Source organism: Trachurus japonicus, chromosome 9, assembly GCF_045865225.1.
Source record: "Trachurus japonicus isolate A0001 chromosome 9, Traja_1.0".
Taxonomy (NCBI): Eukaryota; Metazoa; Chordata; class Actinopteri; order Carangiformes; family Carangidae; genus Trachurus; species Trachurus japonicus.
Window position 1 is genome coordinate 19,786,360 of NC_140915.1, and position 27,997 is coordinate 19,814,356.

At 40.9% G+C, this 27,997-nt stretch overlaps 1 protein-coding gene across 1 annotated transcript; it reads right to left on the bottom strand.

The window, feature by feature from the left end:
• Window positions 1-27,936, bottom strand: loxhd1b (lipoxygenase homology PLAT domains 1b). Its single transcript, XM_085786454.1, has 42 exons — window positions 26,933-27,936; window positions 22,643-22,757; window positions 22,204-22,284; window positions 21,844-22,028; window positions 21,591-21,689; window positions 20,947-21,095; window positions 19,955-20,078; window positions 19,449-19,558; window positions 18,357-18,497; window positions 18,121-18,256; window positions 17,410-17,570; window positions 17,229-17,315; window positions 16,762-16,897; window positions 16,490-16,644; window positions 14,478-14,638; window positions 14,307-14,383; window positions 13,997-14,193; window positions 13,694-13,886; window positions 13,364-13,524; window positions 12,943-13,264; window positions 12,378-12,529; window positions 10,911-11,044; window positions 10,670-10,815; window positions 10,391-10,495; window positions 10,166-10,294; window positions 9,902-10,066; window positions 8,821-9,002; window positions 8,630-8,746; window positions 8,342-8,504; window positions 7,015-7,169; window positions 6,725-6,934; window positions 5,938-6,064; window positions 5,035-5,243; window positions 4,588-4,773; window positions 4,360-4,487; window positions 4,144-4,261; window positions 3,575-3,752; window positions 1,835-2,020; window positions 1,463-1,633; window positions 1,196-1,328; window positions 772-927; window positions 1-688 (listed from the first exon to the last, which is right to left on the bottom strand). Exons 1-42 carry the CDS (start codon window positions 27,615-27,617, stop codon window positions 208-210), a joined length of 7,206 nt encoding a protein of 2,401 aa, XP_085642580.1. The 5' UTR covers window positions 27,618-27,936; the 3' UTR covers window positions 1-207.
• Between the last annotated feature and the right edge of the window lie 61 nt (window positions 27,937-27,997).

Below are 27,997 nucleotides of genomic sequence, written 5' to 3' on the forward strand. Positions count from 1 at the left end.
TTTTTTTTTGAAACTGTACAAGAAAAGATGGTAGCAAATGTTATTTTCTGAAATTGGCACAACCTTAAAAAAAGAACACTGGTGTTATCCTTTAAAAGTTGAAGTACAGCTAATTCAGGTCTGTTAATCTCATTTTTTTTCCTCACAAATCTCATCTGACAAAATGAAATGCTCACCCACTCTTTGTCTCACACGTCCTCAGTCCTCCTAATATCTGGGGTAGAGCACTCGCTGAATCTGCCCGTCGGCCTTGTGAGTGTCCAGCCACTTTCCACACTGAAAGATGGTTGTGACAGAGTTGGCCGTGTTGGTCACCTCGATGCACTCTAAGTACCACCCGCTGCTCGCCCGGCTGTTGTCGTGCTCCACCTTGATCCTCAGGAGCTCCCCGAGGTCCAGCATCTCCAGGACGAAGCGGTCCGTTCGCCCCCGTTCAAAAAGGTTGCGGAACTTCTGCCGCAGATGGCGCTTGCCAGAATCACCGTTGACGCCGTAGATGGTGACGAAAACGTTGGCGTCCGTGCCGGCAGATTTGACGTCCCCTGTGATGACGATGATTTCGTACTTGACAGGAACCAGGCTACGGACTTTGCTTGCGAAACTCTCAATAGACTTGTAGCACTCAAATGTCAGGAACTGGTCCTTTTTGGCTGCCAGGGGGATTTTTGAATCACAGTGGAAGAAATACCTAAATGGGGAGGAGGGAAGGTTTGGAGTCACATCCCACACACCTTCACATTATTCTTTATAACACAATGTAACACCACTCACTTGTTTCCTAGCTCCTTTTCCGTCACCACGACCTCCATGACATGCCAGAAAGCTTCACTCTTGACCTTCTTGCCGTCTTTTGTTATGTGTCCGAGGCAGATGCCGGCGATCTCCCCCACATGTTTGGACGAGAACTCAAATGTGTCGGTGGCACCGCTGTCACAAAAGTCAAAAAGACAAAAGTTTCAGCTAGTTAGATCCTGAACAGTGAACAGTTAAATTCACCGGTGTGCCGGAGAGCTTTTCTTTCCTGTGCCTCATGGGATTAACTCTCCAGAGAGCAGAGTCTTGGAGAACAGAAAGTGAAGCAATGAGATAAAAGAGGGCAGAAAAACAAAACATATGAAAGAGAGGAGATTATGTAAGGCGACATAATAGGGTTTTACCATGAGCCGAGGCACCTAGACTCTCTTTGAAGACCTACCATAAGAACTTCTTTTTCTTATTCTCCAGAACAAACTCCTTGGAACGAGCTTTCCTTCCCTCCAACACAACCCAGGCGTTTTCCGCGGTGGCGGCGTCATCTGTGTTCGCAGTTGTTGTGGCAATTTCATATTCTGCAGAGTTGTAGAGAAACAGTGGCACTGTAATCACTTCACACCTGGAAAATGCTCGCACTTAGCTGCAAGTCATTTATCTCTGACAATTAGAGATCTTGTAATTATGCCCACAGACTTCCATCTTGACTCACTGGTTTTGTCACTGAGGTCCACAGAGTCGTTGTTGGCACAGGCCAGCTCCCTCATAATCTGCCCGTCGTCTTCACCCTTTGCCAACCAGCGGTCGCAGGGGAACCTGAAGGTCTGATCCATGGCCTCATCTTTCACGTCAATGTACTCCAGGTGCCAACCAGCAGCAAGGCCTGTTAACAGCAGGAGCAGTGTGAAAATATGCTGTACCACCGCCAGTGCATCACAGATGCCACATTCAAAGCTACCAAGATCAAAAAGGCTTAGGAACTGCCTCAAAGAAATACATTTTTAAACACATCACTTAGGTCTGTCACTCCTTTCCTCCTTTTCCTCCTCCTCCTCCTCCTCCTCCTCCTCCTCCTCCTCCTCACCTTTGTTATCATGCCACACTCTGACCTTGGACAGTTCGCCCAGACTGAGCATGTCAGGAAATCTGAACACGTCCTTTATTTTGCGCTCAAACTTGTTCCTGTTGGTGCCCTCCTTCAGAGGCAGCATCCCAGTGTCCCCATACTCCCCGAACACGATCATAAACACGTTGGCATCAGTGCCGGCACCTAAAACATGGTCAGTCATCAACAGTAAAATACATGTGCAATTTTAACACCCTGCATTAAAGATGTTTTCTATGTACGTTTGAATTAAAGAATATCTCTAGAATAAAACAGAAGAAGGGAGGTAGAAACGCTAAGTATCTAATAGGACTAATAACAAACAATGTAATTGTCTGATTAACTTCTTCATAATTGTAAACAAGACAAAGAAAGGCACCCAGGTGTTCTTTCTACATTGATACTTATCAATATGTAATTTATAAACACAGTTATAAATATTTAACTTTATTAATTAAAAAGCTCATCTATAATAAAACATCCATTAACAGGCTAATAAACCATTAGTACTTGTTAAAGTCTTTGTATGTATAAGTGCAGCATGAATGCACATTTAAATTGTTAATCATTTATTGCGCCTTAAAAATGATCTTATGAACCAGTGACAGCTCCTAAATGCTGAATTATGAAGTATGAAAATACAATTACATTATTGATGAGCATATTCAAACTGAGTTTAACATTTATAATTGTGTTTATAAATGTCATACTAATTATTATCAATGTGGGAAGAATGCTTGTTTAGTGATTAAGTATTTGATCATTCTTAACTAATGCATCATAGTGTGGAATTACCATTTCAAGTATTACCCAATTATCTTCTCACTGCAGCTTTGATTTCTGTACGGTCATGGGAATCATTTGGTCACGTGAACAGAGATGGCAAAAGTACCCAGATTCTTTACTTGAGTAGAAGTAAAAGTACCTGTGTAAAAAACGACTTAAGTAAAAGTGAAAGTACTGATCCAAATATCTACTCAAGTAAAAGTAAAAAGTACAGGCTCTGAAATTTACTCAAAAGTATTATTAAAAGTAAAAAGTATTTCCATTGCACGATTCACTGCAAAGCAAATAACCACACGATAATTTATCTTGAATCCATTTCATCAATGTTATTGTTTAAATAAACATTGTTCACATATCCTAAGTTTACCTGCCGGACACAAGATGTATCCTAATGTAGCTACTTCACTATGGTCAATCGTAGGCATTTGTATTGTACACTTCAGGTTTACACATCACACTTATGAACATTAAATTGTGGACCAGGATTGGCTTCTAAACTGTGGTGTCACAAATCATGCTCGTAGTCCCAATTAATAATCTTGTGGATTGAGACACTTTAGGGGGGTTATTATTTATGGCCCTTTTCCACTAGCGCGACTCGGCTCGACACGTCTCTATTACATTTGTTTGGGTTTTTTTGTTGGTTTTTTTTGCTTTTCCACTAGAACTCAGCTCAAGTCGAGCTGTAATTTTATTTTGCCGTAAATTTATTTTGCCGTGGAAACCCTGATATATTAAAAAAAGTAACGAGCATTTTGGGGAAATGTAAGGAGTAGAAAGTACCGATATTTGCGTTAAAAATTTACTGAGTAAAAGTAAAAAGTTGTCAGAAAAATAAATACTTCTAAAAGTACAAAGTACCTGACAATTCTACTTAAGTACAGTAACAAAGTATTTGTACTTCGTTACTTGCCATCACTGCACGTGACTCACCTGTGACGTCACTGGTCTGGACTTGGATGATGTAGGTCGTCTTCTCCACCATCTCCTCCTCGTCCACCACGGCTGCCAGCTCACACACCTTCGTCCTCTGTGGCCCTTTGGTCTTTGACAGCCAGTTCTCGTAGGTGAACAGATAGACTTCATCCGTGTTCAGGTTCCGCATCAGGATCTAAAAGCATTAGATGAGAGCATCAGAGTCAAACCACCACTAGCAGTCTTTATTTTGTTTATTTCAAATCAAACAAACCAGATACAATGTGTTAATTAGTTTCAAATGCACTGTATCTAACAAGCTAGAACTGTACTAATTATAATCACAAATGCATCTTAGTTGTACTCAAACAGAATTATAAATTGCATAATTAACACTGTCTTAACAAGCTTTAGCAGGTGAAATTCAAGATGGAGCTCATTCATTACAACGCTAATGGAAACTCTGCCAAGTGTTACGCTACATTCTCTGATCTCCATAGTGTTATTGCAGATTATTCTTAGCTCCTTTTATGAAACACTATGTGTTCACACATTTTATGGAGAAGCTCTTCTAGTCTTTATGTTACCCTGTCGAGAAACCAGTCGGGGCGACTCCCACTGCCATCAATGCGAACTCTGATCTTTTTCAGGGGAGCGATGTCATCAATCTCCAGGCTGAATGTGTCTTCTTGGCCTCTTTCAAATCTGAATGAACAGTGTAAATATCATTTTGCGTTTGAAAACATGTGTAGGAGGTGATGGTAATTGTTTGGCTTTATTGCTGAACGTTAGACTGGACAGACCTGTCCTCTTTTTTAGAAAGCAGCATTTCCTCTGTGCTCCCATTGGCTCCAAACACAGTCAGGAAAATGTTGGTATCAGTCCCTGCCTCCTGTGTATCACCCGTGACCACTGTGGCTGAATAAATAACCTACAATATACAGTAGATAGTACAGACGAGACAGATTATGGTTTCTTACATAACACATAAAGATACCAAGATATCGTATCTTAGGTGCAGTATGACTCACTTTGCGGATAATGTTGATCGTGCTGGAGTCCAGCACATTGAACAGTCTGGCAGTCAGACCATCTCCCCTGTCTTTAGCCAGCCAGCACTTACATGGAAAGATGTACTTGATACCTTTGGTTGGCACGGCAACCGACAGCTCATCCACCAACCAGCAGCTCTCTGGTGTGACACCGTTATGGCCGAGCTGAGAAAGAGACAGAGAGAGAGGGAAGGAGAGGAAAGGGAGGGGAGAGGAGGAGAGAGAGAGAAAGAGGGGGAAGGTAGAACTGGGAACTGATATATCATTTGATTTTGTTTGATCTAGGTACCAGAAGGCACAGCTAGAATTAATTATTACTGGGTGAGAATGGCTTTATTTAAATTTTTAACATCAGTGCATCTGAAGAAGCAGCAGAGAAGAGGCACTTTCACAGATTTAGCCACAGAGAAAGTCCCAGATTCTTACTTCCACCCTCTTGATCTCTCCTACATCAGTTCCATAGCACACAAAGTGATCCATGGTGCCAGCTGCGTAGGATTTCTTTCCCTGTGGCAGGTCGAGCCAAAGTCGGTCCGTCTCGGCTTCGTTGGGGCCGATGATGATGACATAGACCCTGGCTGTAGTGCTGGCATCCCGGTCTATCCCAGTGGACACGGTAAAGTGATAGGGGATGACTGGGCAAGAGAGAAGAATGGTTTAAGTGTATGTGTGTGTGTATTTTTTTTTAAATGGCATTTTATTCAAAAGAATCACTGACATTTTAGGAAATACATTCATGTAGCGTTACATGAAACCAGTCTTATCTCTGTATATTACCTGTAAAGCTATGACTAGCAGCTGGTTAGTTTAGCATAGCATAAAAACTGGAAACAAAGGGAAACAACAAGCTGGCTCTGTCTGACTGTAACCATATCTCCCTATCAGGAGCTCTGAAATGCACAAATTACAACATTATATCTTGTATTCATCCCTTAAAAGCCCACACATTGTTACTTTTACAGTATATATTTTTTCTTGAAATGAAACAAACAAGATACAATGTGTTAATTAGTTTCAAGTCTAATGTGTTCATAGGCATTTTTGTTAGCTATATCCCTCTTTTTATAGTCTTCATGCTACCTGCATCTGGCTATAGCAATGTATTTTCTGTGCTGTCATGTATGTGGGAAGCAAATTTTTCACAATGTTGAACTTAATTTTAGCTAATTTGTTACAGCTACAGCTAACATTTTGAATTGTTTCTAAATGTTAAACTGATAAAAGTTTCGTAGGCCTACATGACAATTTTCAGTTCCTGTCGAAAGAGCACTTTGTTCTCATCATACTCAAACTGTTCCTGGCAAAACAAAAATAGTTTTGTGGCCTTACTTGGACCCTCTTCCACCACCGTAGCCTTCTTCTTCTTTTTCTTCTTGTTGGCGTTTCTGTCCAGTCCCAGTTTGGCCTGAGCCATCTTCATGGAATTTGGATCAATGTGTCTTTCACCTTCATATCCCTACACCAGACACAAAACAGATGAACTAACATTTCAGAGTTAATTTCTTTTCTCTCTCACAGGAGCCAATAGAAAAATCAGTTAGTTAAATGGCTCTTTTTTAAAAAAAAACTTCTGAAACAGAGTAACTGCAGTGTTTTGACTATAAAATGACCAAATACGAATGGGAAAGCTGTGCCTCAGTCCTCAGCCCCAACTTTGATCAATATATAAAATACAAACCAAAAAGACATCCCTTACTTCACTTGCTTTTTAGTGTGGTGACATTTTTTTATCCACAGTTATTCGGGCTGTGTTGCATCTGTGCCCACAATTGTCTTCTTGGACTGTTTCTGTAAGACCTGAGACTTTCGTTGGCACAGTTGGAAACGGTGACTCACAACCAGCCAAGCACACTGTTGAAGGAGCCGTGACTGTGTAATATCATAACTTAATCATTTGTGAGTTGATATTAATTTGAATGTCTATTTTTGTCTAATTTCATTAAATAAATGTTTTCTATTCTTCGTCTTCTTCTTCATTAAGTCCTGAACATAATGGACTCCATGGTGCACCTCTGATGCTTTGATTGACCTCTGCAATGTAAATTATTCGCTGTACAAATGGGTTGAGGACTTTGTTTTAATGTGGACCTACATGCGTCTCTCTCTCTCTCCTCACCTTGACGAAGAAGGTCCTCTCTATGTGTCTGTCCTCTTTCTTGGTCGACAGCCAGCGTTCACATAGAAACATGTACACCTCGTCTGTTTCCTCGTCCAGTATCTCCACCTGGTCCAGGTACCAGTCAGCCCCCACCCCGGAGTTGTCGTGATGGATGCGAATCTTGAACACTTGCCCCAGATCCACTGCCTCAATAGAGAACTTGTCCACCTGAGCGGCGGAGAGAATGAAACACACTTTACCTCTTGTGAACAAAGGAGATGTGATGTATCTCACCTTTCCACACATACCCCTCCTCTCTCAAACTTGTTCTTATTGTTCTCAGATTTGGAGAGTTTGCGCTCTCCTGTGTCTCCCAGGTCTCCGTAGATGGTGAGAAACACATTGGCATCAGTCCCAGCTCCGTACATATCACCTGTCCGCACAGAAACCCTGTATGTGTGAGCTGTGGTGGGGGAAAAAAGCAACTCAATCAGTGGATATAAACACATCTCTGATACCGTGGTGAGCAACCTCCAGTCAAGTGGCATGCTGTGTACTTGTTTATCATGTATCATGTCTCGATAAGAAGCAATCAATGGGCTCTATGCGCAGCTCCACTACTTCCTGAACTTAATGCTGCTCCTTTATTTCCTGCCTTACATTATTGGACAAACTGATTAATCCAGGTGAGTCTGACCATTGTGACAACTCAGACACATCTGGATTAATCAGTTTATCCAATAATGACTATGTTGTGGCAAAACATTTGAGATTTTGTAGACTCTTTTTTTTTTTTTTTTTTAAGTTTCCTTTTCTTTTATCAATATGCCTAATTGGATTCATTATTATCAAAATGTGAGTTTTTTTTTTCTTTTAACTTGCCAACTAACTTTAAGAGCAAAAAATGATCATTATAATCAACTTGTTATAAACTCTGAGTTCAGGTTGACCTCTGTGTGCTGGTGTTGCACAATTTGTACAAGGCCTTTCCTGCACCCGACTGGACTGAACAGCTGATGAGGGCTGAGAAGTGAAATGAAAGGGAGGGACTGAAGCTTCCAGCTTGAAGGCAGAGCCACATTTCAATGAAGTCACTTGGTGTGTGTGTGTGTGTGTGTGTGTGTGTGTGTGTGTGTGTGTGTGTGTGTGTGTGTATATATAGGGGTAGGACTAAATAAGTATTACACTTCTTCCTACTATTTTTCAGGCACTTTATATTTTTAGGACTTTTATTGTTTGTTAGTTTGTTTGTTAATGTTGTCTTTTGTCATTTCATCTTTAAAATTTCATGTTCATCAAAATAAATTAAAATAAAACAACAACAGAGAACAGCAGCAAATCCTCACATCAGAGAAGCTGTGATGAGAGTTTGAGAGTTTTTGCTTCAGATGATGAATCAAAACCATCAATTACATTTTTGCAAACTAATTAATTAATTCATTGACTTCTGCCCTTTAAAGTAACTAAATCTGTCTGTAAAAGAGCAATATTTCCCTCTTTATTTTAGTGGTGTAAATATACAGATTAATGTAAAAGTTATTAAGAAAATTTGACATAGTTGAGTAACTTTGACATAGTTAAGTAAAATCTGTGTCAAATTTGTACTTCGGTAAATGCACTTTGGGCTAAACCTACTTTCCAAGGCGTCCTCCACCTCGGTTTCAGTGGTTTTCAGCGTCCCATCCCTGAGGAGTTTCTGTGTGATGATGTCTGAGGGGACCAGCTCCCTCACCGTCTCCCCATCATCCTCAGACTTGGCCAGCCAGCGCTCACATGGGAAAATGGTTGTCTCTGAGCCCTGCCAGTAAATACAGACATACCCCCAAACTGCTGTGTCTGTCTATAAGTGAGGAACTGCGAAGTTCAAGGAAACTCTTCACGGTTTGCGCTGGTGGCGTGTCTAATGGATTTTAAGTGCCTTACCTTTCCTTTCCTGAGCTGTCGCCTGATCTCCACTCTGTCGAGGTGCCATCCGGGGTTGCTGCCCCTGTTGTCGTGTCCTATCCTGATTTTCTCTATGACATCGCCAACATCCTCCAACTGGGAAAAGACAACACAGTGTCTGCAGAGCCGCCCTCATGAGGGATGGATAATCCAAATCCACACACACTCACCTCCACAATAAACATGTCCTCAGCTCCCCTCTCGAAGTACAGGCGCCTCTCTCTCTTGTTGACACACAGGTGCTTCTGCTGTGTGCTCACTCCCTTTCGGCCATACAAGGCTATAAACACATCAGCGTCTGTTCCCGCACCGAACACATCACTGGTGTAAATCTTTATCTCGTAAGGCACGACTGAAAAGAGGAGGAAGGTGTTTTGGTTGATACAAGCAATATGGGAAATTCCAAAATACAGTTTAACAAAGTGTTTCTCATGATTAAGACTTAAAGACTAAAGAAGTGAAAAGTCACAAACCCGGTGTGCACAATTTCAAGATTTAAAAAACATCAGATCATCTTTGGGGTAATTTGACACCTCTGTGGTGCTATGGCATAATGCAGTACTCTCCATTGGTATTGTCAGGGTGGGGATTTTAATTTTGCAAGTCTTTAGAAATATACTCCATCATAATTCACAGAGAAATATTGTACAAATATATATAGTGAATAGACTTCTGGCCATTTTTATTTGAAAATTGCAGTTTGTATGTGCATTAATAGGATTTCTGATCCAAAATACAGCTATGATATACATGGTCGAATCAAATAAGATAATTACTAATAAGCAATGAAGGGTTGGAGTGTTGGAACCATTTAGTTAATTCAGTGTTTCTATTTCTCTAAAATGGCTGAATTTTAAAAGATTGAGGGAGAGTTTTTGTGGAGAATGCGAAATCAGCGGCCTTTGACCCTACATTGAAATCTATGATGATGCGTATTTTGGTAAAAGTGAAAAAAGACTAAATGGATGAAACAGAATCTACATCTGCTGCGTGCCGAGACAGTGGTGAAGTTAAAAGGCCTCAACGGCAACATTATCACACTTGTTTCAGATTACATCAAAGAGGTGACGCAGGGACAAGCACCCTTCTTCAGATGGAGTGCCTTAAGTAGATTTTACTGCTAATGCTTTCACACAATTCAGCGGAGTAAAAATTTTGCATCAAGGACTGTTACAGGAAGATTCTCAATCAGCGCTTTGCTCCTTTCACTAATGGATTTGAACACTTCTATTCACACAGCTATTCACTCACATGGCGTATAGACTTCAGTCTGCAGGTCAGCAGGATAGAGATCCCTCACTATGGCGCCATCATCCTTTCCTTTATCCAACCAGCGGCCACATGGGAAGCGCAGTCTCTGACCCTGCGAGGGGGCGTCGATCTCCACCCAGTCCAAGAACCAACCACGCGAAGCCCCTGACAGTGGAAAAACAAAATTGCCATATGTAATTCAGTTCCATAGACTGCTGCTTATGACTATTTATCATTGGTCTGTGGTGTCTTTTCTTTCCTCACCTGAGTTGCTGTGCCCAATTCGAATCTTTTCCAAGTCACCCAAGTCAACCGCCTCCACAGTGAACTCGTTGATCATCCCATGTTCAAACTTATTCCTATAGTTCTTACAAGCCTTTAGGTTGATGATCCCTGTGAGTGATATGACATTGGTGTCACTCAGCCAATAATATGCAGCATGAATTTGTCACAACAATACCAGTATGTTGGCGAGTTGGAGCATCTCACCTGTGTCGTCATTTTCACCAAACAGGATGACGTAGACGTTGGAATCTGTCCCAGAGTACTTCTTATCTCCAGTTTTTACTTTAATAGTATATGTAGTAGACATGGCTGTAAAATGAATGTGACAAATCAGTAATCCTTTCTATCTTCACACACAGATACAAGTTCCTCTTTACTCTCATCTACAGCTGCATGGTGCACCAGCACTTTGTTAAATACTTGAACAGACCTTCCTTCTATCTCACTCTACTAAAACATGAGCCGGCTGTGAATCTGTGTTACATTTCTGCTCCAGTCCAAGTGTGGCGGCCGTGCCCTCTTCGTCCTCATCCTGTTTCATGAAAGCTTCATCCACAGGCACCAGCTCTCTCGCTACCTGCCCGTCGTCCTCATCCACTGCGAGCCAGCGGTTGCAAGGGAAGTAGTACCTGCAGTGTTCGAGAAAGGCCTCTTCCGATCAGCACTCCAAGTCAAAGACGGCCTGCTGATACATCACTATCATTAGCGTGCTGGTTTCACCTACGTTGTGTCTTCCTTTGTGTCCACAATCTCAACACGATCCAGGTACCACGCTGAATGACCCTGGGTGTTGTCGTGACGAATTCGTAGCTTCTTCAGAGTGCCCAGATCAACAGCTGTCACCGTGAAAACATCCTCCTGCAAAATACACCAATCAGAGATACTGTTCTGTTACTGGCAAAACTTTTTTAAAGTTTTATTTGAAAGCTCAAAGTGAAGACCAGTGTTGGGGATGTTATTTTTTAAAAAGTAGTTAGTTATAGTTACTTGTTGCAGGACTGTGTAAGGAAGTGTAGCCTATATAACGTACACTTTAATGGGTGTATTATTTTGTAACAGGAGTTCTTGAGTCAAGTAACGGTGACTAACAGTGCATTTTATTGTCGTTAACGGTAATAGCGTTATAACGAGGGAAACAGTAACTTTTTTGATTACTTGTTAATGAAAAAAGTAGCACCTTTAGTGATGCCGTTATTTTATAAGGCTGTTATTCCCATCACTGAGGAAGACAGACAAGAAATAGCAACCTTAACTTTGACCTCCCAGTTAAATACATAAATGAATGTATTTTTTCTATTATAGAAACCATTTATTGTCATTGTGGAGTTCAAAAAATATATTGAAATCAATTGGCTGTTTGTGTGGGCTTCTGGTTGAACTGTTAAATAATAAACGGACAGATATAAAGTTCTCAGTGACTGCACAAGTATAGGAACGATAAAGAACGATAAAGTGGTTTTCATTTTTGCACAACAGGGTTCATTCTTGTGTTGTGTTGAGTATTGAAAGACCTGCAGAGCCGGCCAGAAGGCTGCAGGTCATAAAGGTGGTAGCCATGATATTAACAGTCCTGTGACTCTGGAAAGGTAGTGGGTGTTTGCGATGTCTTGCAGGGACAGAAGAGGGCAGCCAATGATTTTTTTTGTGCAGTGTTTATGACTCTTTGAAGAGCCAAGTGTTTCCTCTGACCGAACAACAATGGGCTATTGTTGTTTTTAATCTGTGGGAAGAAATACACCCAATTGTCTGTGGAAATGAGTTTTGTGTTACTACAGAGACAGGTGTGATGTAAAGATGAATAATTCACAGGTTTGGATTAAGTAATGAGTAAAAGTAGGACAGGTTCAATAACACAGAGGACTCCTCAGAGCTCCTCTCAGTCACAGCTGGCTCGCCTGCAGGGGAGCATGTAATCCTAGCAGAATACACTCCCACCCACACCTCACTGGAAGAATCATGTTGCGTGGAAGTGCTTGAGTCTTAGACTGCTGGATAATCTTGAGTAGGATACCCTTTCAGGACAGTAGGTAAAATTGTAATGTAATTTTATGCTCTTGGTTTTATGAATCTCAGGTCATATAAGAATAGCTAGTGTCATATAAATAATGTCTTTCCTGCCGGTAAAATAATCAGGATCTTTAGCTGATTCAAAAAAAAATTGCGATCGCGTCTTTGTTCAACACATCATCACCTGCCCCCGCTCAAATTTGTTGAGGTTGTCAGAGCTCTTCAGGTAGCGCTCTCCAGTGTCACCGTTTTCTCCGTAAATATTAATGAAGACATTGGCGTCGGTTCCAGCCCCCAGCATGTCACCAGTGAAGACGCACACTTCGTAGGTGTTGACTGTTGGACAAAGCAAGGGATGAATTACTAACACCTCTTTAACCTGTCACTCAATGAAATGTCGGTCAGGAAACTGTGTCAAATCAAACCATGCGTGTCTGCAACATCAACACTGTTTAAGAGGAAAAAATATGTAAAGGCAGTGTTACAAATAGCCACTTATATCTGTATATGTTTTGTGCATCTGCACCTGTGGTTATTAAAAGGCAGGAGGGGCAAATTATTTTATTCTATTAGAATACTATCCATCATCAATACTCAGTTAAAGCCTTAAATTAATTCACTGTATAGTCATGGTAAAAATGGTAAATGGTAAATGAACTTAAATGCTTAAGATCTCAAGTGCTGGTACTGGGTCAGACACTGCCTACTCCATCTGACATCCAATATTACACCTATTATGTATTTTATACCTTCCAGTTCCTCTGAATCCTCAGGCAGCAGCTCCACCACCAGCTCGCCGTCCTCCTCTCCGTTGGCCAGCCAGCGTGAACAGGGGAAACTGTACGTCAGCACCACCTCTTGCATCTCCTCTCCTCCCTCCTCATCCTCAGCGTCCTCATCTGTCTTCTTTTTCTTCTTCTTTTTCTTGTCCTCCTTTTTCTTCTCTTTGGGCGCCAAGGCCATGATTAAACGTTTGACATCCACTGACTCCAAGAACCAGCCAGATCCCAACCCTGAGCCGTCATGACCGATACGGATCTTGAAGACCTTTCCCACATCTCTGGCCTCAATCTGGGGAAAAGTTACAAAGTTTCAATTTTAAATGAAAAATCCGATGCTTACTGTTTGACACTTTAAAGGGCCGAGAGCGTAAAATCCATGCTTTGATACCTTGAATATTTCCGTAGTGTTACGCTCAAAATTGTTGGATCTGCTTTCCAGCACGATAATTTCTGTCTTCCCCTGGTCGCCGTACATCTGGATGAACACTTTTGCATTGGTGCCAGCAAACATCACATCTCCAGTCACTACTGTTATCTCATAGTTAATCTCTGGAAATATGAAATGCAGGATGTGTAAGGGCTAAAGAAACCACTTGGACACACACAAAAATCAAGAGTTTTTTGAATCAGAATTATAGGTGTCAACATAAACTTGGTGTGTGCGTGTGTATGTGTGTACTTTCTTCTGACAGTGTGAGAGTGTGTGAATGATGCCTACGTTGTTGCATGTCCAGGATCTCGCTTGGGTAAATCTCCACCTCTGTCTTGCCGTCGGCCTCATCCTTGCATAGCCAGCGGTGACTGGGGAACATGTACTGCTTTCCTTGGACTGGAACCATTATCTGAACGCTGTCCAAGAACCAGCCGGCACGCATGCCTTCATTAGTGTGGCCAATCATTAGACGGTTAATCTGGGAAATGAAATGAATGAACACAATTTAAATTTCATTACTCAAGCACTTTCGTGGCAAATATCGCAAACACAGAGAAATCAACAACGTGTTTGCCTCCACAGTGGCACCTGTCCAATGTCAAAGGTTTCCACTCTGAAGATGTCAACGCGGCCCGTCTCAAAGTAGTTCCCCAGGTTGTTGGCAGAGACCACCAGCATCATCTTACTGGTGTCACCTTTCTCTCCGTAGAGCTTGACGAACACGCTGGAGTCTGAACTGCCACCAGGGATGTTGCCTGTCTTCACTGCGATGTGATAGTCAAGGTCTGACACACACACACACACACACACACACACACACACACACACATACACAAGCTTCAGCAACAGGTCGATACAAGTTATTAATGTTGGAGTGAAGAGTGAATTAGGTCTTAACTGTAAAGACGTTGTCCATCTGAGAGCGGCACAAGCTCTCTTACAATCTGTCCATCATCCTCATTGCGGTCCAGCCACCTGCACAGCACAGACAACAAATAAACTCTAAACTCTTCTATCACACACTCTCTCTCTTTCACACACACACGCACACATGCAGAGATTAATGCACCTGTTGCAGGGGAACTCTATAGCTTGGGCCTCCCCGTGTCCCTCTTCTCTTACAATCACTTTATCAAGGAACCAGCCACAGCCTCCACCTTTGCCATCATGTCCAATCCTCACCCTACGGACCCGCCCGAGGGCTACAGCCTCAAGTATGAACTCATCCAACTAGAAAGATTAAAAAAAACAAAACACTGTGATGCCTTTTTATATGTAATGCAGACAAATACAGTATGTGGTGAAAACAACTGGCAGATACCATGTAGGTCAATGTGGGACAACCATTACCAATGATAGGTAGTGTGAAACGTTGATAAGTTCTATCTAAGTTATCAAAGATAAAAGCACAGATTGCATGTTTCAGTTATACTACTAATGCTTTCATCCTTTAAATGCAAGACTGCATTACAAAGTGCAAAGTTACCTCACAGAAATTTCAAGAGTGCCATGGGGGGCACTGCTGATGTATGACCTCTGTCAACATGAGACTTAAACCTTTGACCTGAACATCAGGTCAGACAGAGCTAAACAGACAGGCACATAATCATCTCTCTCTGAACACTGACATGAAGGAGCTGTCAACCTGTCTGTGTGCATTTGTGTAGTAAGTAGTCCTTAATCAGTGCATGTAGCTGGATAGGTCAGTTGGTAATGAAATTGACTTTGGCTTGGGAGGCTGAGGGTTGAATCCCGGTCAGGGCTACATGGCCACCTGGACAGTATGCCACCCTAGCAACTTCAATTTATGGTGCTTATCACCTACTTTTCTGTCAAAGACCAGGACGATCATTTACTGTGTTTGTGTTCCCCCATTCTCTCTCCTCATTTCCACATTTAACTTAGTGTATAACCATCTCCCTTTCACTGTATTCACTTCACCTAGCTGTTTTTTTCATGCCACTTCTCTCTGTAATGGTTCTGTAATGTAATGTACTGACTTCGACGAGAAATCATTGTAATGTATACAAATGTGTTTTACATAATGTGTGTGTAATTACTGTGTAATAATAAATATTGCATGGCTGAGTGCTCTCTGAGGGAGGCTGGTACAGCCACAATAAAGAAATTCTCCTTCTTGGAGTTGAACTTCAGGCTCCCAGTCCAAAGTCATTGGTAATCCACAAACAGCTATCCAGCTGGATCTGTTAGGGGGTTAGGCTCACCATACTTTTATCTTACATTACACCTCCTGATAATGAGACAAAACACAATTCATTGTGATCACAGCAAATACTTCGCATATATTCATTACAAGAAAACAAGCTCTTCTTGGGATTTATGGGATTCAAACTCCCAGTTTTCTAATCCCAGTGTTCAGAGAGAGAGAGATCATCATGTGTCTGTCTGATTAGCTCTGTCTGTACAATGTGTGAAGGCTGTGGGTTCAGTTTCCATGTTGATGGAGATCACATCCAGTCTGCGCCATTCATGGAAATGTTCTTCTTAGTACTACAGTCTTGAATTTGAACAGTGAAAGCACCAGTAGTATAATTGAAACCAGCAGTCTGTGTGTTTATTTTTCAGAACTAAGAATCTATCAACATTTTAGACCTCTCATTGGTTTTATTGGTTGTCCCACTTGGTTATACAGTCACTAAAAAATGTCAGACAATGAGAAATTAATTGCAGTATTCCCATCAAGAGTGTCTAATTCATCTATTTAAAACATTTGATTAAAATTAGGCTGGAAAAGAGATTTGGCAGATTCCACAAGGGGGTTGCCTGATTACTGGGGTGTAATCCATAATCAGTAAGAAACATATTCCCCAAATTTGTCATCACTGGCATCAACACTGGAGTCAGTGCACAGCATGCAGGCTAATTGGCTTAATTATAATCACACTGATTAGTAATTGGCTTGTGTGTGCGTGTGAGAAAATAGAAAGTTTAATGCTTGTTGATTGGATAGGGACTCGTTAGATTTTTAAAAAGAAAGAAGCACAAACTAAAAAACACTTGCTTTCTTCTTGATATGTCACATAGTTCTCCAGTGTGTCCAACACTGATGAATGTACCTACATTTCCTTTCTCAAACTTGTTGACATTGTTTTTGCAGTTGACCAGCTCCCGGTCTCCGGTGTCTCCCAGGTCTCCGATCAGATTGAGAAAAACAGATGCATCTGTGCCGCTGCCTCCTACAGTCCCTGTGCAGACCGTCACTCTGTATTTTAACACTGTAGAGAAAAGATTAAAGTGGTTCAATATAGTTTTACATTTTTCTCATTTTATATTTGGCAAAGCAGATTTTTTTGGGGGGGTTGCTTGTGGTGAGTAGAGGCGTGTGAACACACAGGGCAATGGCTCAGCGACCAGTTCTCCAGTGGCAGGCAGCTCCCGCACAACCTCGTTATCGTCCTCATTAGTGTCCAGCCACCGCTCACAAGGAAACGTATACTTCTCCTTAGTTAATGTCTTCATCACGGTTGCCTAAAGGGAGACATGCAATATCGGAAATCATATTTGACTTGATATGGGAGGTGGTGTCTGGATTGTCCTTGCATTAGAGTGTTAAAATATTCCCTTAATATCCTCAGATCTTTCTTCATTTTGAAGGTAAAGAGAGGAAACACACTTTGTGATTTTAATGAAATATTCAAACATGTGTGCTGTGCTGAACCCAGGATAATAAACTGTAAAATACAGGATAGGATTATCAGATTCATTTTAAATCAAATTAATTCAAATCAAAAACTTCTAAATCAGAAATACATGCACAGAAATGTCACTGACCTAATTTAACCAATTCATCTTTACTCACCTTGCTGAGATGCCATCCTGCAAACGGATTTCTCTTCTCATGCCAGATACGGAGTTTAGTCAAATTCCCCAAATCAGGCAGCTCAACCTATGATGACAGATGAAAGCTATTTATTACACAACCTCATTATCTACCTTGTTGATATTAATGTATGTGATATTGAATTGGATAGGATACATACCATAAACCTGTCCACCTGACCCTGTTCAAAATTGTCAGTTTTGTTGTCAAGGCCGATCGCGTCTGACTTGCCCTTCTGTCCGTACACCTGAAAACAGATATCTGCATCGGTCCCTGCATTGGGCAGATCTGACGTCCAAATCCACACGGACCAGGGGTGCTCTGAGGAGAACCAAATTAAATCGTCAACTTTGATTCAGGAGCAATATCATGTTTGTTAATTCACCCGCTCAGAGAGGTAACTTCCTCTCCCTCAACATTTTAATAGAACTCCTGAAATGTCATATACCTGCTTGTTAGGAAATATTCTCTGGGCAGAAACTGCGGTTGAAGGCAGTGATAGGAGCTGACAACTCCCAATTGTGAACTTGTCTGATTGTAAATTAGTAGCAAGGCAGTAAAGGAATACTCAATAAAGTCAGGCTTATACACAAATCTTAATGCATACGTTTGTGGATCATGAAACAACATGAAACAGATATGGTGAATGACATACTGGAAATATTGGACATCATTTCACAAGCAATAGGAGAACAACTGACTAAAATTAGAAAGTCCAATGAAGGCAGACTGCCTGCCGAGTCATTATGCAAATGTCTGATACATATAATTGACTTGGAATGGTGTTGCTCAGTGTTTCAGGAAATTAAGGAGAAAATGGCAGCATTTACCGCCTCTGCTGACTGGACATAATTACTGACATTCAACTTACTTTTCTGCCTCTTCTGTCTCAGCGAGACCATCTCATAGAGCTCCCTCTCGATCAGCCCATCTCCCTCCTTCTCATCGAGCCATTTACCGCATGGGAAAGTCTGTTCAATCCCTGTGAACGGACAATACACCACCACCTGTGCCAAAACACAAAACACTAATGAAGCTCAATTCACAGCAAGATTGTGAGTGTGACATGTATGCATGTATGGGCGCATGCATGTTCAATCAGTGTACCTTCTCGCAGTACCACCCAGCACTGACTCCGTCATTGTCATGTCCAATGGTGACTCTGCTGAGTGGACTGAGGAGTGCAGCAAGCTCCACCTTAAAGATGTCCGTCAGGCCCCGCTCAAACTTTCCTCCCTCCAAAAACACCTAGATCACAACCATCGGAGAGAAGATAAGAGAAAGAATGGATCAAACACAGCTGAATTGAGCAGAACAGCAAATTAGAGTCTGGAGGGCATAATGAGCTGTTATCAAGTAAACCTAAGCTTTGTCCATTAAGAATAGCCAGAAAACCATTCTCGTCTGTCTTTACCAAGGAAGTCTGTGATTACAGAGGCACAGAAAACAGATCTCTTTCACTCCAAGTATGAACTTTCACCTTCTGGCCAATGGTTTCGTCCAAGTGTCAACTGAACTGAACTGTTACAAACACTCATTTGTTCCATCCTCTATCAGGATTTTAAGCAACAGCAACTGAATTCTTTTTTATTGTTCTTTCCACTGTACCTTTACTAATTTATTTTACTGTTTATTAGGGGGTTCCTTTTGTTTTCAACTGACATGGTATCTGGGACTCATAGTTTTTCATTACTTTGTTGAATTTACACTTAAATGCACAAGTTTTCATAAAGATGCTGTAATGTGTGCCAACAATAACAGCTCTGTGTAGCAGGAACTCTGAACTCAAGCCAAATCCCCAAGGGACAATATAGTATATCTTGATCTTGATATAGCACAATGGACAGGAATTCTGTTCACTGTGTTAGATGGAAACTAATTTTCTGTAGCCTGAGGACTCTGCATTAAGTTTGGATGGACAAACCAAACAGCAGCATGGGCAAAGACTCAAAGTTTATCAAAGGACTGTTTGCTTGATATGTCTGAAAAGTGACGCACCAATGCAAGCAGAAAGTTCGCCTAAGTGAGCATAAGAAAAAATACAGACAGTTATTTGGTTTAGTTAAGATCTTTACAGTACCTACTCTGTTTCACTCAAATAAAAACTAACGAACTAACTAACCACTACTGTGCCATTGTTCTTTAAATTAAGTACAAGTTGCCTACTCAGTTTTTTTGTGTGTACCGTATCACATTTACCTTGCCGCTGTTCTTCAAGCCCTTTGAACCTTGCATCACTATGTGGATTTTGGAGTTGGTCCCAGCACCTCTGATGTTTCCTGTCACAATCTGGACGTTGTACACAATACCTGACAGATACAATTACATGTCAGGCTATCGGAGCTTCTGCCAATGGGTCACTGCGCTTCATGGCACCCATACTCTCTGAGCAACTGAGCAGGGACTATATCAACCAGATCTAAGCATCGATAGTCTGACCTAAGAATCAATGATCACGCTCTTTGGCAAGCTGAATAGAAAACACACTCTGCTATTTGGAGTGAATAACAAAGTATACAGCAAAAGATGTTGGTATTAGAGGTCTTATTCCTTTATGCAATATTTTTAAGACCGGGCAAGCAGATAATCATTTCAAATTAGGCTAACTAATTTAAATTTTTGCCATGATTACAGCCTCTGGCATAAAAGATCTGGTAATTATATGGCAGTTGGATTTCTCCAGGCTCATAAAAAGATTTACTCACCTGTGGGCTGACTACCCCCGACCAAAATATCCCTCTGGATCTTCCCATCATCCTCATCAAAGGCGAACCAACGGTTAACTGGAAATTCATACACTGTTTTGTTTCCCAAATCATCCAAGACCACCTTAAAAGAGAAAAGAAAAACCTCATTAGTAACAACAATGTGATTGAGATCTGTGGTACATGGTGTTATGAAATGTATAGTTGATGACTATGCAGAGGCAAAAAGTATGATTGGACAAGGTCCTATTCATCTGTCATTATATTTTACTTTTACTCTCAATATAGAATTTAGGCTAAATGTTATGTATTATACCATATTTGTAGCTTAACTGTGTAAACTGATTTACATTTGTTCTTACTTTGTTTTCTGTAAGCCCACTGAGAGTACCATATAATGTACCATACACAAGATTTCACATAATTCTGCTGAAAGATATTACACCTCAGTATCATTAATATAAAAATGTGACCTAGACAGCAGCACAAACCACCTGTGTATATTATTATCATTATTGTCACTGCTGATCTTTGGTTTGTGTCACAACTGCTGACAAATCCACCAGTTCATCTGTCTGTTAGTTGTAAGGCAATCCCTTAATGGGGCATGGTTTCCCTTTACACAGAGGGTAGAATGACGGCATGTGCATCCTGTGTGTGTGTGTGTGTGTGTGTGTGTGCGTGCGCACACGTGTGTTTGCGTCTGTTTGAATGAAGTCATCTCTCAGTTGCGCACACTGTATGTGTTGGAGGAGCAGGGATACCGGTTTCAAATGAGACAATGGAGAGGGAATAAGTGGCTCATATATCTTAAGTACCTAAAGGCAGAGGTGAGTAGAATGAGGGACGGTAAGACGGACAGAGGCTTTGTTTCAAGATAAAGTAGTGAAAAAGATACACTTCTTTAATAATCTACTTTGAGAATTTATAAAGCGCATAATCCTTGAGCATTTCACTTCCTAATCATCTCTTGGTCCCTGCCGGTGTTTTACCTTGTCCACAAACCATCCTGCTGACGAGCCTTTGTTGTTATGGCCGATCGTGATCTTCCTCACTTTGCCCAAATTTGGTGACTCAATGGTAAACTTGTCTTCAGTACCTTTCTCAAAGTTATTTTTTTCATTGTCAAGTCGTCTCTCACCTAAAATGAAGAAGGACATTTGTTCAGCCAAACTGACATCAAAACTGGAATTCACTATTAAACAAACTATACGACAACATATGTGAATTGGGATTATTGTTGTATGCCTCTGTCAACCAGCAAAAATGTAGGAAATGTGGCCACAGTCTCCTCTTCCTGAGAAACAGCATTAAATAATGGGTTTTGACAAACGTTATGATGTCAGGGTGAAGTTTGGCTTTTTGGATATGAAATGTCATCATTTCATCGTATTATGCTGTTAGTCATGCATTGTTGTCATTAGATTAATTAGAGAATGAATTCTTGCACAAAATGTATTTTGTGGGGTCAGTGATCTTGACCTTTGACACTGGACCAACAAAGTGTTCTTTTATGAATCCAAGTGAATGATGGCAAATTTGAGGAAATTGCAATATTGCATCCCAGACACTGGGAGAGACAGATGCATTCCACAGAGGCATAATAACACGTTTTACCTGTTACTTTATCATTTACCTGTGTCTCCAAACTCCCCAAAGATATTAATGAAGACATCTGCATCTGTCCCACTGCCTTTTACGTCTGCAGTGTAAACACTCACCACGTACTTATTATCTAGGAAATCGGGAACACAAAACCATGTGTCAACCATCTGCAGCTACTGTGTGAATAAAAAAAATGTAATTCATGCTGATTCGCTCAATTAATCACTGATGGTAATGGGGGCGCTATAAATACATGCACTTGGCTTGTGAGTGCGTATACATACATTTGGGCATGTCCATGGGGTCCATGCTGCCCAGCAGGTCTCTGACATAAAGGTGATCTCCCTCTGATTTACTGAGCCAGTTGTTACAAGCAAAGTAGAACCTCAAGTGAGGCCTAATCACATCCGTCACCACCACTCTGTCCAAGAACCAGCTGGCGTTTATGCCGGTGTTGTCATGTTCAATCCTGGAGCAACAGGAAAATGAAATCTTTGATTCATCTTGCAAATTAATTCAGGGGAGGAAACAAATCTAAATCTGATCCAAACAGAAAAAAGGATAAAAGAAAAACCAGTGAAGTATTAAATAGCATACTGAAGAAAAGAACAAAAAAACAGCACCAGGGATAATGTGTGACATACCTTATCCTCTTTAGAGACCCAACATTGTGAGTTCTTACTCTGAACACATCAGTTTTGGCCCTTTCAAAGGCTGTGCGACTCCTACAATCACAAACGATAAAGATTTGAGACCCTGAATTTCATCATCTCAATTTAGTAAGTCGGTGAAAAAGACAAAATATTTCACATTCACCTCCACATTTTGCAAAAGCATGCAACAAATCAAACCACACAAACTGATGTGAGCACACAGACGGTTGGAAAATGAATAAATACCTCTTTTCTGTGCTGTTGAGGTGGAGGGGGAAAAAAACAAGTTTTAGTTTAATTACTAGGACCTACTGAAACAAATGATGAACTCTGGTTAGAGTTGTGTGATTAAAAATAAAAAATTGATTTGTTCTTTACAAAAACAGATGACCTTACATTTTAATTTCAATAGTCTTCGGAAATGACTTACTTGCTGGCCAGGTGGATTTTGGGAGTGATCCCATATTCTCCAAACAGAGTGACAAAGACATTGGCGTCAGTGCCTGCTCCTCTCTCATCACCAGTGATGGTCACCACCTCGTACACTGGAGGGTTTATTGACATAATACAAAGCAGGACACATTGCATTACAAGGCAAAGACACCTGCACATGACACCGAGACTCAAAGAGATACAAAAGTACATCTTCCAACAAACCTTTAGACCTTTTCTTCTCTCTCTATTATTTGTAGTCTTTGGAGTTGTCTGTATATCTTTGTCATTTGATTGACTCACAGGAAATGTGAAATCACTGAACCCCTGAGCGCCAGCACCATTTGAACGATCTAAATATGTTTAGAACTATAGTCTGTGTTTGTGTGTCGAAGTACTTCTGCCTTTATGAAAAATAATTCAGAAAAAGGGATCTTTTGCTCCTTCATGAGAGTTACACGAAACATACTACACACCAAATGAATGTCCAGTTCACAACTGATTTATTTTACTATACAATCTTTGGTATATTTGGCAACCAACTGCTGCAAAATAGTAGCCAATTTAGGCACATATCTACATGACTAAAAGGTTAGCACTAGGGCAAGTTTAACACTTGAGCCTAAAGGGGCATTTCTTCTTCTCCTCCTGTTCTGGCATCACCTGAACAAGGTATTACACCTCTACTTCAGTTGAAGTTAGGAGAGAGAGGTCACCACTCAATTCACTGTAGCTTAACATGAGTGCCTACACAGTAAAACACAGCCTGTCAGTCCTAATAAGTCTTATCAGGCAAAGTAACTGAAAGCAGCTGTGTGGGTGGATGGTGAGTCAAGACTGATGAATCAAGATTCATTATTCAATAAAAGTAAGAGCTAGTTGTTTTTTGGTGAGTGTTATGAATGAATAGTTCATATGAAAACGTTCATTAAGTTGAATTAAACAACCTTTTTAAAAGCCCATTAATAGGCTAAGTTAAGTCAAAGGGATATTCCGGCGTAAAAGTCTGCTGACCACTAGCTTCTCTAGTTGTAGCAACTTTAGCAAAGACCGCACAATAACAAACAGCGCAGTCTATTTCTCCAGCGCAAACCGCGATCAAAAAGCCACAAATAATGCTCAGAACAGCAACAAACTGCATCAACAGTACAAACAGGGTCCCAGCACATAATGGCATCAAACATCTGTTTGCTTTGCCTGGTTTCTATTGTAAAGTAAAGAGACGAAAACAACTCACCCACTCTCCTCCAGTTATACGTTATGCAGCAACTTTCCACGACCAGGCACTGACAAAACACGTCCGAGTCCGACTGGCAGGCAGTGACCACAGCCAAACCACTTGATCTCCCCAGACTCCACCGCATCTCTCCCTCTTTCACTTTTCTCCTCCATTTCCTTCAGCTTGGTTTTAGTTAGTTTTAGTCAACTCGATCTCAAACTGCCCATCGAAATGAAAACCAGTCGTTGTTGTTCTCAAACTCCATAAATTCAGCCGTTACAGGCAGTCTCTTCCGGCAACAAACGGCGTCCTGATCTCGCGTGTGACGTCACGTCACGTCTAATCTCGCGCTTGTTTACGTGATTTTCTCCCGCAAATACCGGAAAGTTAGAAAAGCCGGCCCGTTCATGTCCCTGTGAACACGCGATAACATCTGTTACAGTTAGGCAAGATACACACTTTGACTGCATTTGCGTGGAGTAATAATCACACATTTCCATCCTTGAGCTGCGGGACTCCACTTCACTCGGTAATCGCCTCCACGCCAGCGGACTACCTGTAACCATGGCAGTAACAAGCAGATCACAGAAGGGACAACTATGCAGTTTGAGAATCAGGACGACTGGTTTCATTTCGGTGAGCACCCCTATCAGTTTGAGACCGAGTTTAAGAAGAGATGGAAGAGAAAAGTGAAAGAGGGAGAGCTGCCGGTGGCGTCTATGTGCTGGGCCTGGGGGGTTCGAGTGGTCAGTGTGGTGGTCACTGCCTGGCCTGAAACCAGTTGTGTTGTCAGTGCCTGGACGCGGAAAATTGCTACATAACGTATAACTGGAGGAGAGTGGGTGAGTTGTTTTCGTCTCTTTTCAATAGAAACCAGACAACGCTAACAACTGTTTGATGTCTTGTATGTGCTGGGACCTATGGCTGCCTGGGACCCTGCTTGTACTGTTGATGACGTTTGGTGCTGAGCATTGTGGAGAAATAGACTGCGCTGTTTGTTATCGTGCGGTCTTTGCTAAAGTTGCTACAACTAGAGAAGCCAGAGGTTAGCAGACTTCATCTCTGACTTGGTGTCACGGTTGGACCATGGGGTAAATTTACGCTGGAATATCACTTTAAGTTTTTTGTATTTTAATTAATGAATTCTATTGCAATACATTCTCTCTAAACCAATTTTCTTTGCAAAAAACAAACAAACAAAAAAACAGCACAATGCATGAAATTTCCTTCTATACAAGGCAGGAACTTGAGAGAGTTTGGGAAACAGGTATCAAACTCATTTGACTGGTTTAATATTAGCAAGGATCAAAAAATGCCTTAATAGTACATTTCAATACCTGAGTAAATCGCATCAGTTTCAGTGAGACAATAAACTATGGACTAGTAGGGGAGAGCAGGGTCGAAAGTAACATTTTTCAAATAAATGTCATTTAAAAAGATAGTATTACAGAAAGAGACATGTTTTTGTTGTGATCACCATCTCATATGTTCTCTATCAATACCAGGTGTTATTTTGTAAAAATGTGAAACAATGTCAGTGTAATTTGACATTGAAGAGAAGCTGCGCTTTGTTACTTTCGTCCCTCATGGCAGGGACGAAAGTAACAGGGGGGTGGGTCAAAAGTAACACGAGAATATAAACTGGACTTGTTCTTATTTTTCTTGTTTTTATTTAAAATGTCTGAAAATGCTCTTGTTAATATGTGATTACAAACATATTGTGACCTTTATATTATTTAAAAATATATTAAATTAAATTTTTAGAACGAACGATCAATGACGCTCATTTGGATTTTTTTTTAAACGTTTGTAGATCGCTTATTAGCATGCTGATTTTCTCTAAATTCTTGCTATTTTCTCTAAATTACAGTGTGAATTGGTGTTAAATAAAATTTATTAACTTTTTTTTTTTACTACACTACACCTTGAGACTTGGTCAGAACAGATCTCTGTTGCCCTCCTGCTGACAGCCTGTTGTCCTGGTCCACTATGACTGGACCATAGTGATCCACTGGTCATGCCCTCCTCCTGCACTTCTCCACTTATATACAGTCACATTGTTTACGTTGTGTATTTTAATCCCTCCCGTAGCACGGTGACCGATTTTTTATTTTTTATTTTTTGCACAGAATTGCTCATTGTTAATGTGTAGAGGGACGAAAGTAACAGGCCGTTACTTTCGTCCCTCCAGCGACTCCCGACACTCAAACCTGAGCTGCTTCTATACTGAAAAACTCTGACAAGTCAAACTTTAGGATGTGTTAGAGGACTAATTAATGTGTCTAACCATCATAATTATAACACCTGAAACGGTAAACACAGCTGATCAACCCAAAAAATTACCGCTCAAACGAATTTACTTTTCGTCACTGAAAACAGGTTCTTGAGTGTAACTCGGTCAAAGTCAGACATATTCTTAAGCTTTTTTGCAGTTCTGTTAGGCCCTGCATGATATTACATACTGACCAAGTTAGACATGTCAGACTTGTATGGGCTCGGAGAAAATCGCTCTGTTACTTTCGTCCTCCGTTACTTTCGACCCTGCTCTCCCCTATCTAATGATTGGCTTTTTAATTACGTGAACAGGTTTGGGTGTGTAATACTGAGCTTCAAAATTAAAGTCAAGTAAAACACAAATGTGTACCATAATGTTTACTGGAATTAAAATTGATTTGATAAAATAGGTATCAAAAAAAGGATCACTTAGAATTAGTATCTGTGACGCTGTTAAGCCGTGAAACCTAGAAAGTAAAGTGAATGACAGGTGTCATATCTGTAGGTTGAAGATAAAATACTGACGATATGGACACGACTTCACTCAGTGTAACGTTACCATGAACATCAAACTAAAGCATAGGCACATTACCACTGGAGACACTCAGAATGATGCTCTTCTCTCCTGGGTGTCAGGTATCTTTCTTCAAACAGAACTTACATCAATTTTTTCTTGAAGACATGACATGTAAAACTTCCTCTAAGAGATTTTTAATTCCATAACGTGACGTTTAGACATTACACATGCAGGTTGATGTAAAAAAAACAAAACAAAACAAAAAACTTTGCCATTACCTTTCTTTTTGTGATATTCGTCCTCATAGTTCTCCACTTTCTCTGGCTGGTAGTTGCGGAGCTCACTCTCGTAGATTTCAACATAATTTTCAACCTTCTTCTTCTTGCCTTTTGTCTTCTTGGTGTCTTCATCACTGTCACCCTTCTCCGATCCCTTCTTCTTCTTTTCTTTCTTTTTCTTTTTCCCCTCGTCTTCATCCCCAGCTGCAGGTTCATCATCTTTCTCCGAGTCCTTTTTGGATTTTTTATCCTTTGAACCCATCTTGTCTGAGGACTTTTTGGAGTCTTTCTTGGTGGTCTCAATCACATCAGGGAGTTTTTCCCCTCTCTTTTTACTCTTGGAGGCATTGTTGTTATTTTCATTATCTGTATTCTGTGACTCATTGCTCAACTCATCACTGCTGCTCACCTCTTTGACTTTCTTCTTCTTCTTTTTCTTTACCTTTTCTTTATCTCTTCCTTTTTTCTTGGTGCCCCTCACATCAGGCCCTGATGTGTCAGAATTGTATCCTTCTTCATCGCTGTCTTTAAACTTCTTCTTCTTATTTAGTCTTTCATCATCTGACTCACTCACCTGCTTACTTTTCTTCTTAGGCTTTGGTTTCTCATCCTCTGAGTCCTCGTCATCTACCTCTTTGGTTTCCTCCTCTGCTCTCAGTGTTGTTTTTTTCTTTTTTGTAGGCATCTTTAATTTATTTACTACCGTGTAACTGTAACCGATTCCTTGGTGTTCCGGTGAAACTTGATTAAACTGACCCGTGGCTGTGTAAGAGTGACCCACAGGTTGGACAGGTCACAGTCAAAGCTCACAGACTGCTGTTTGGTAGTAAGCTGGGGAAGCCCCTCTCTGCTGGTTATCCTGACCTAGAAACGCAGCAGATGCTCTGGCCTCATTAAAAATGATAATCTGCTTCTTGTCACCTGACCAGAGCAGGAAGCCCTCCATAGGACTGGAGAGCTGCTTGAAAATGTACAATGTACACTGTGGTTATCCCCCTTTTATGAAGTCAAACTGCTTTCAGCTAAGTGGCACTTTATTAAATGCCTATTTATGCCATTGGCGGA

Bases quoted from the DNA above. Each gene is read 5' to 3' on its own strand.
- loxhd1b (XM_085786454.1), bottom strand. From the start codon at position 27,617: ATGCCTACAAAAAAGAAAAAAACAACACTGAGAGCAGAGGAGGAAACC. The intron at 10,295-10,390 runs GTGAGATGCTCC...TATCACTCACAG, and splicing joins TGGTGAAAATGACGACACAG to GGATCATCAACCTAAAGGCT. The intron at 4,774-5,034 runs GTAAGAATCTGG...TCTCTTTCTCAG, and splicing joins GAGAGATCAAGAGGGTGGAA to CTCGGCCATAACGGTGTCAC.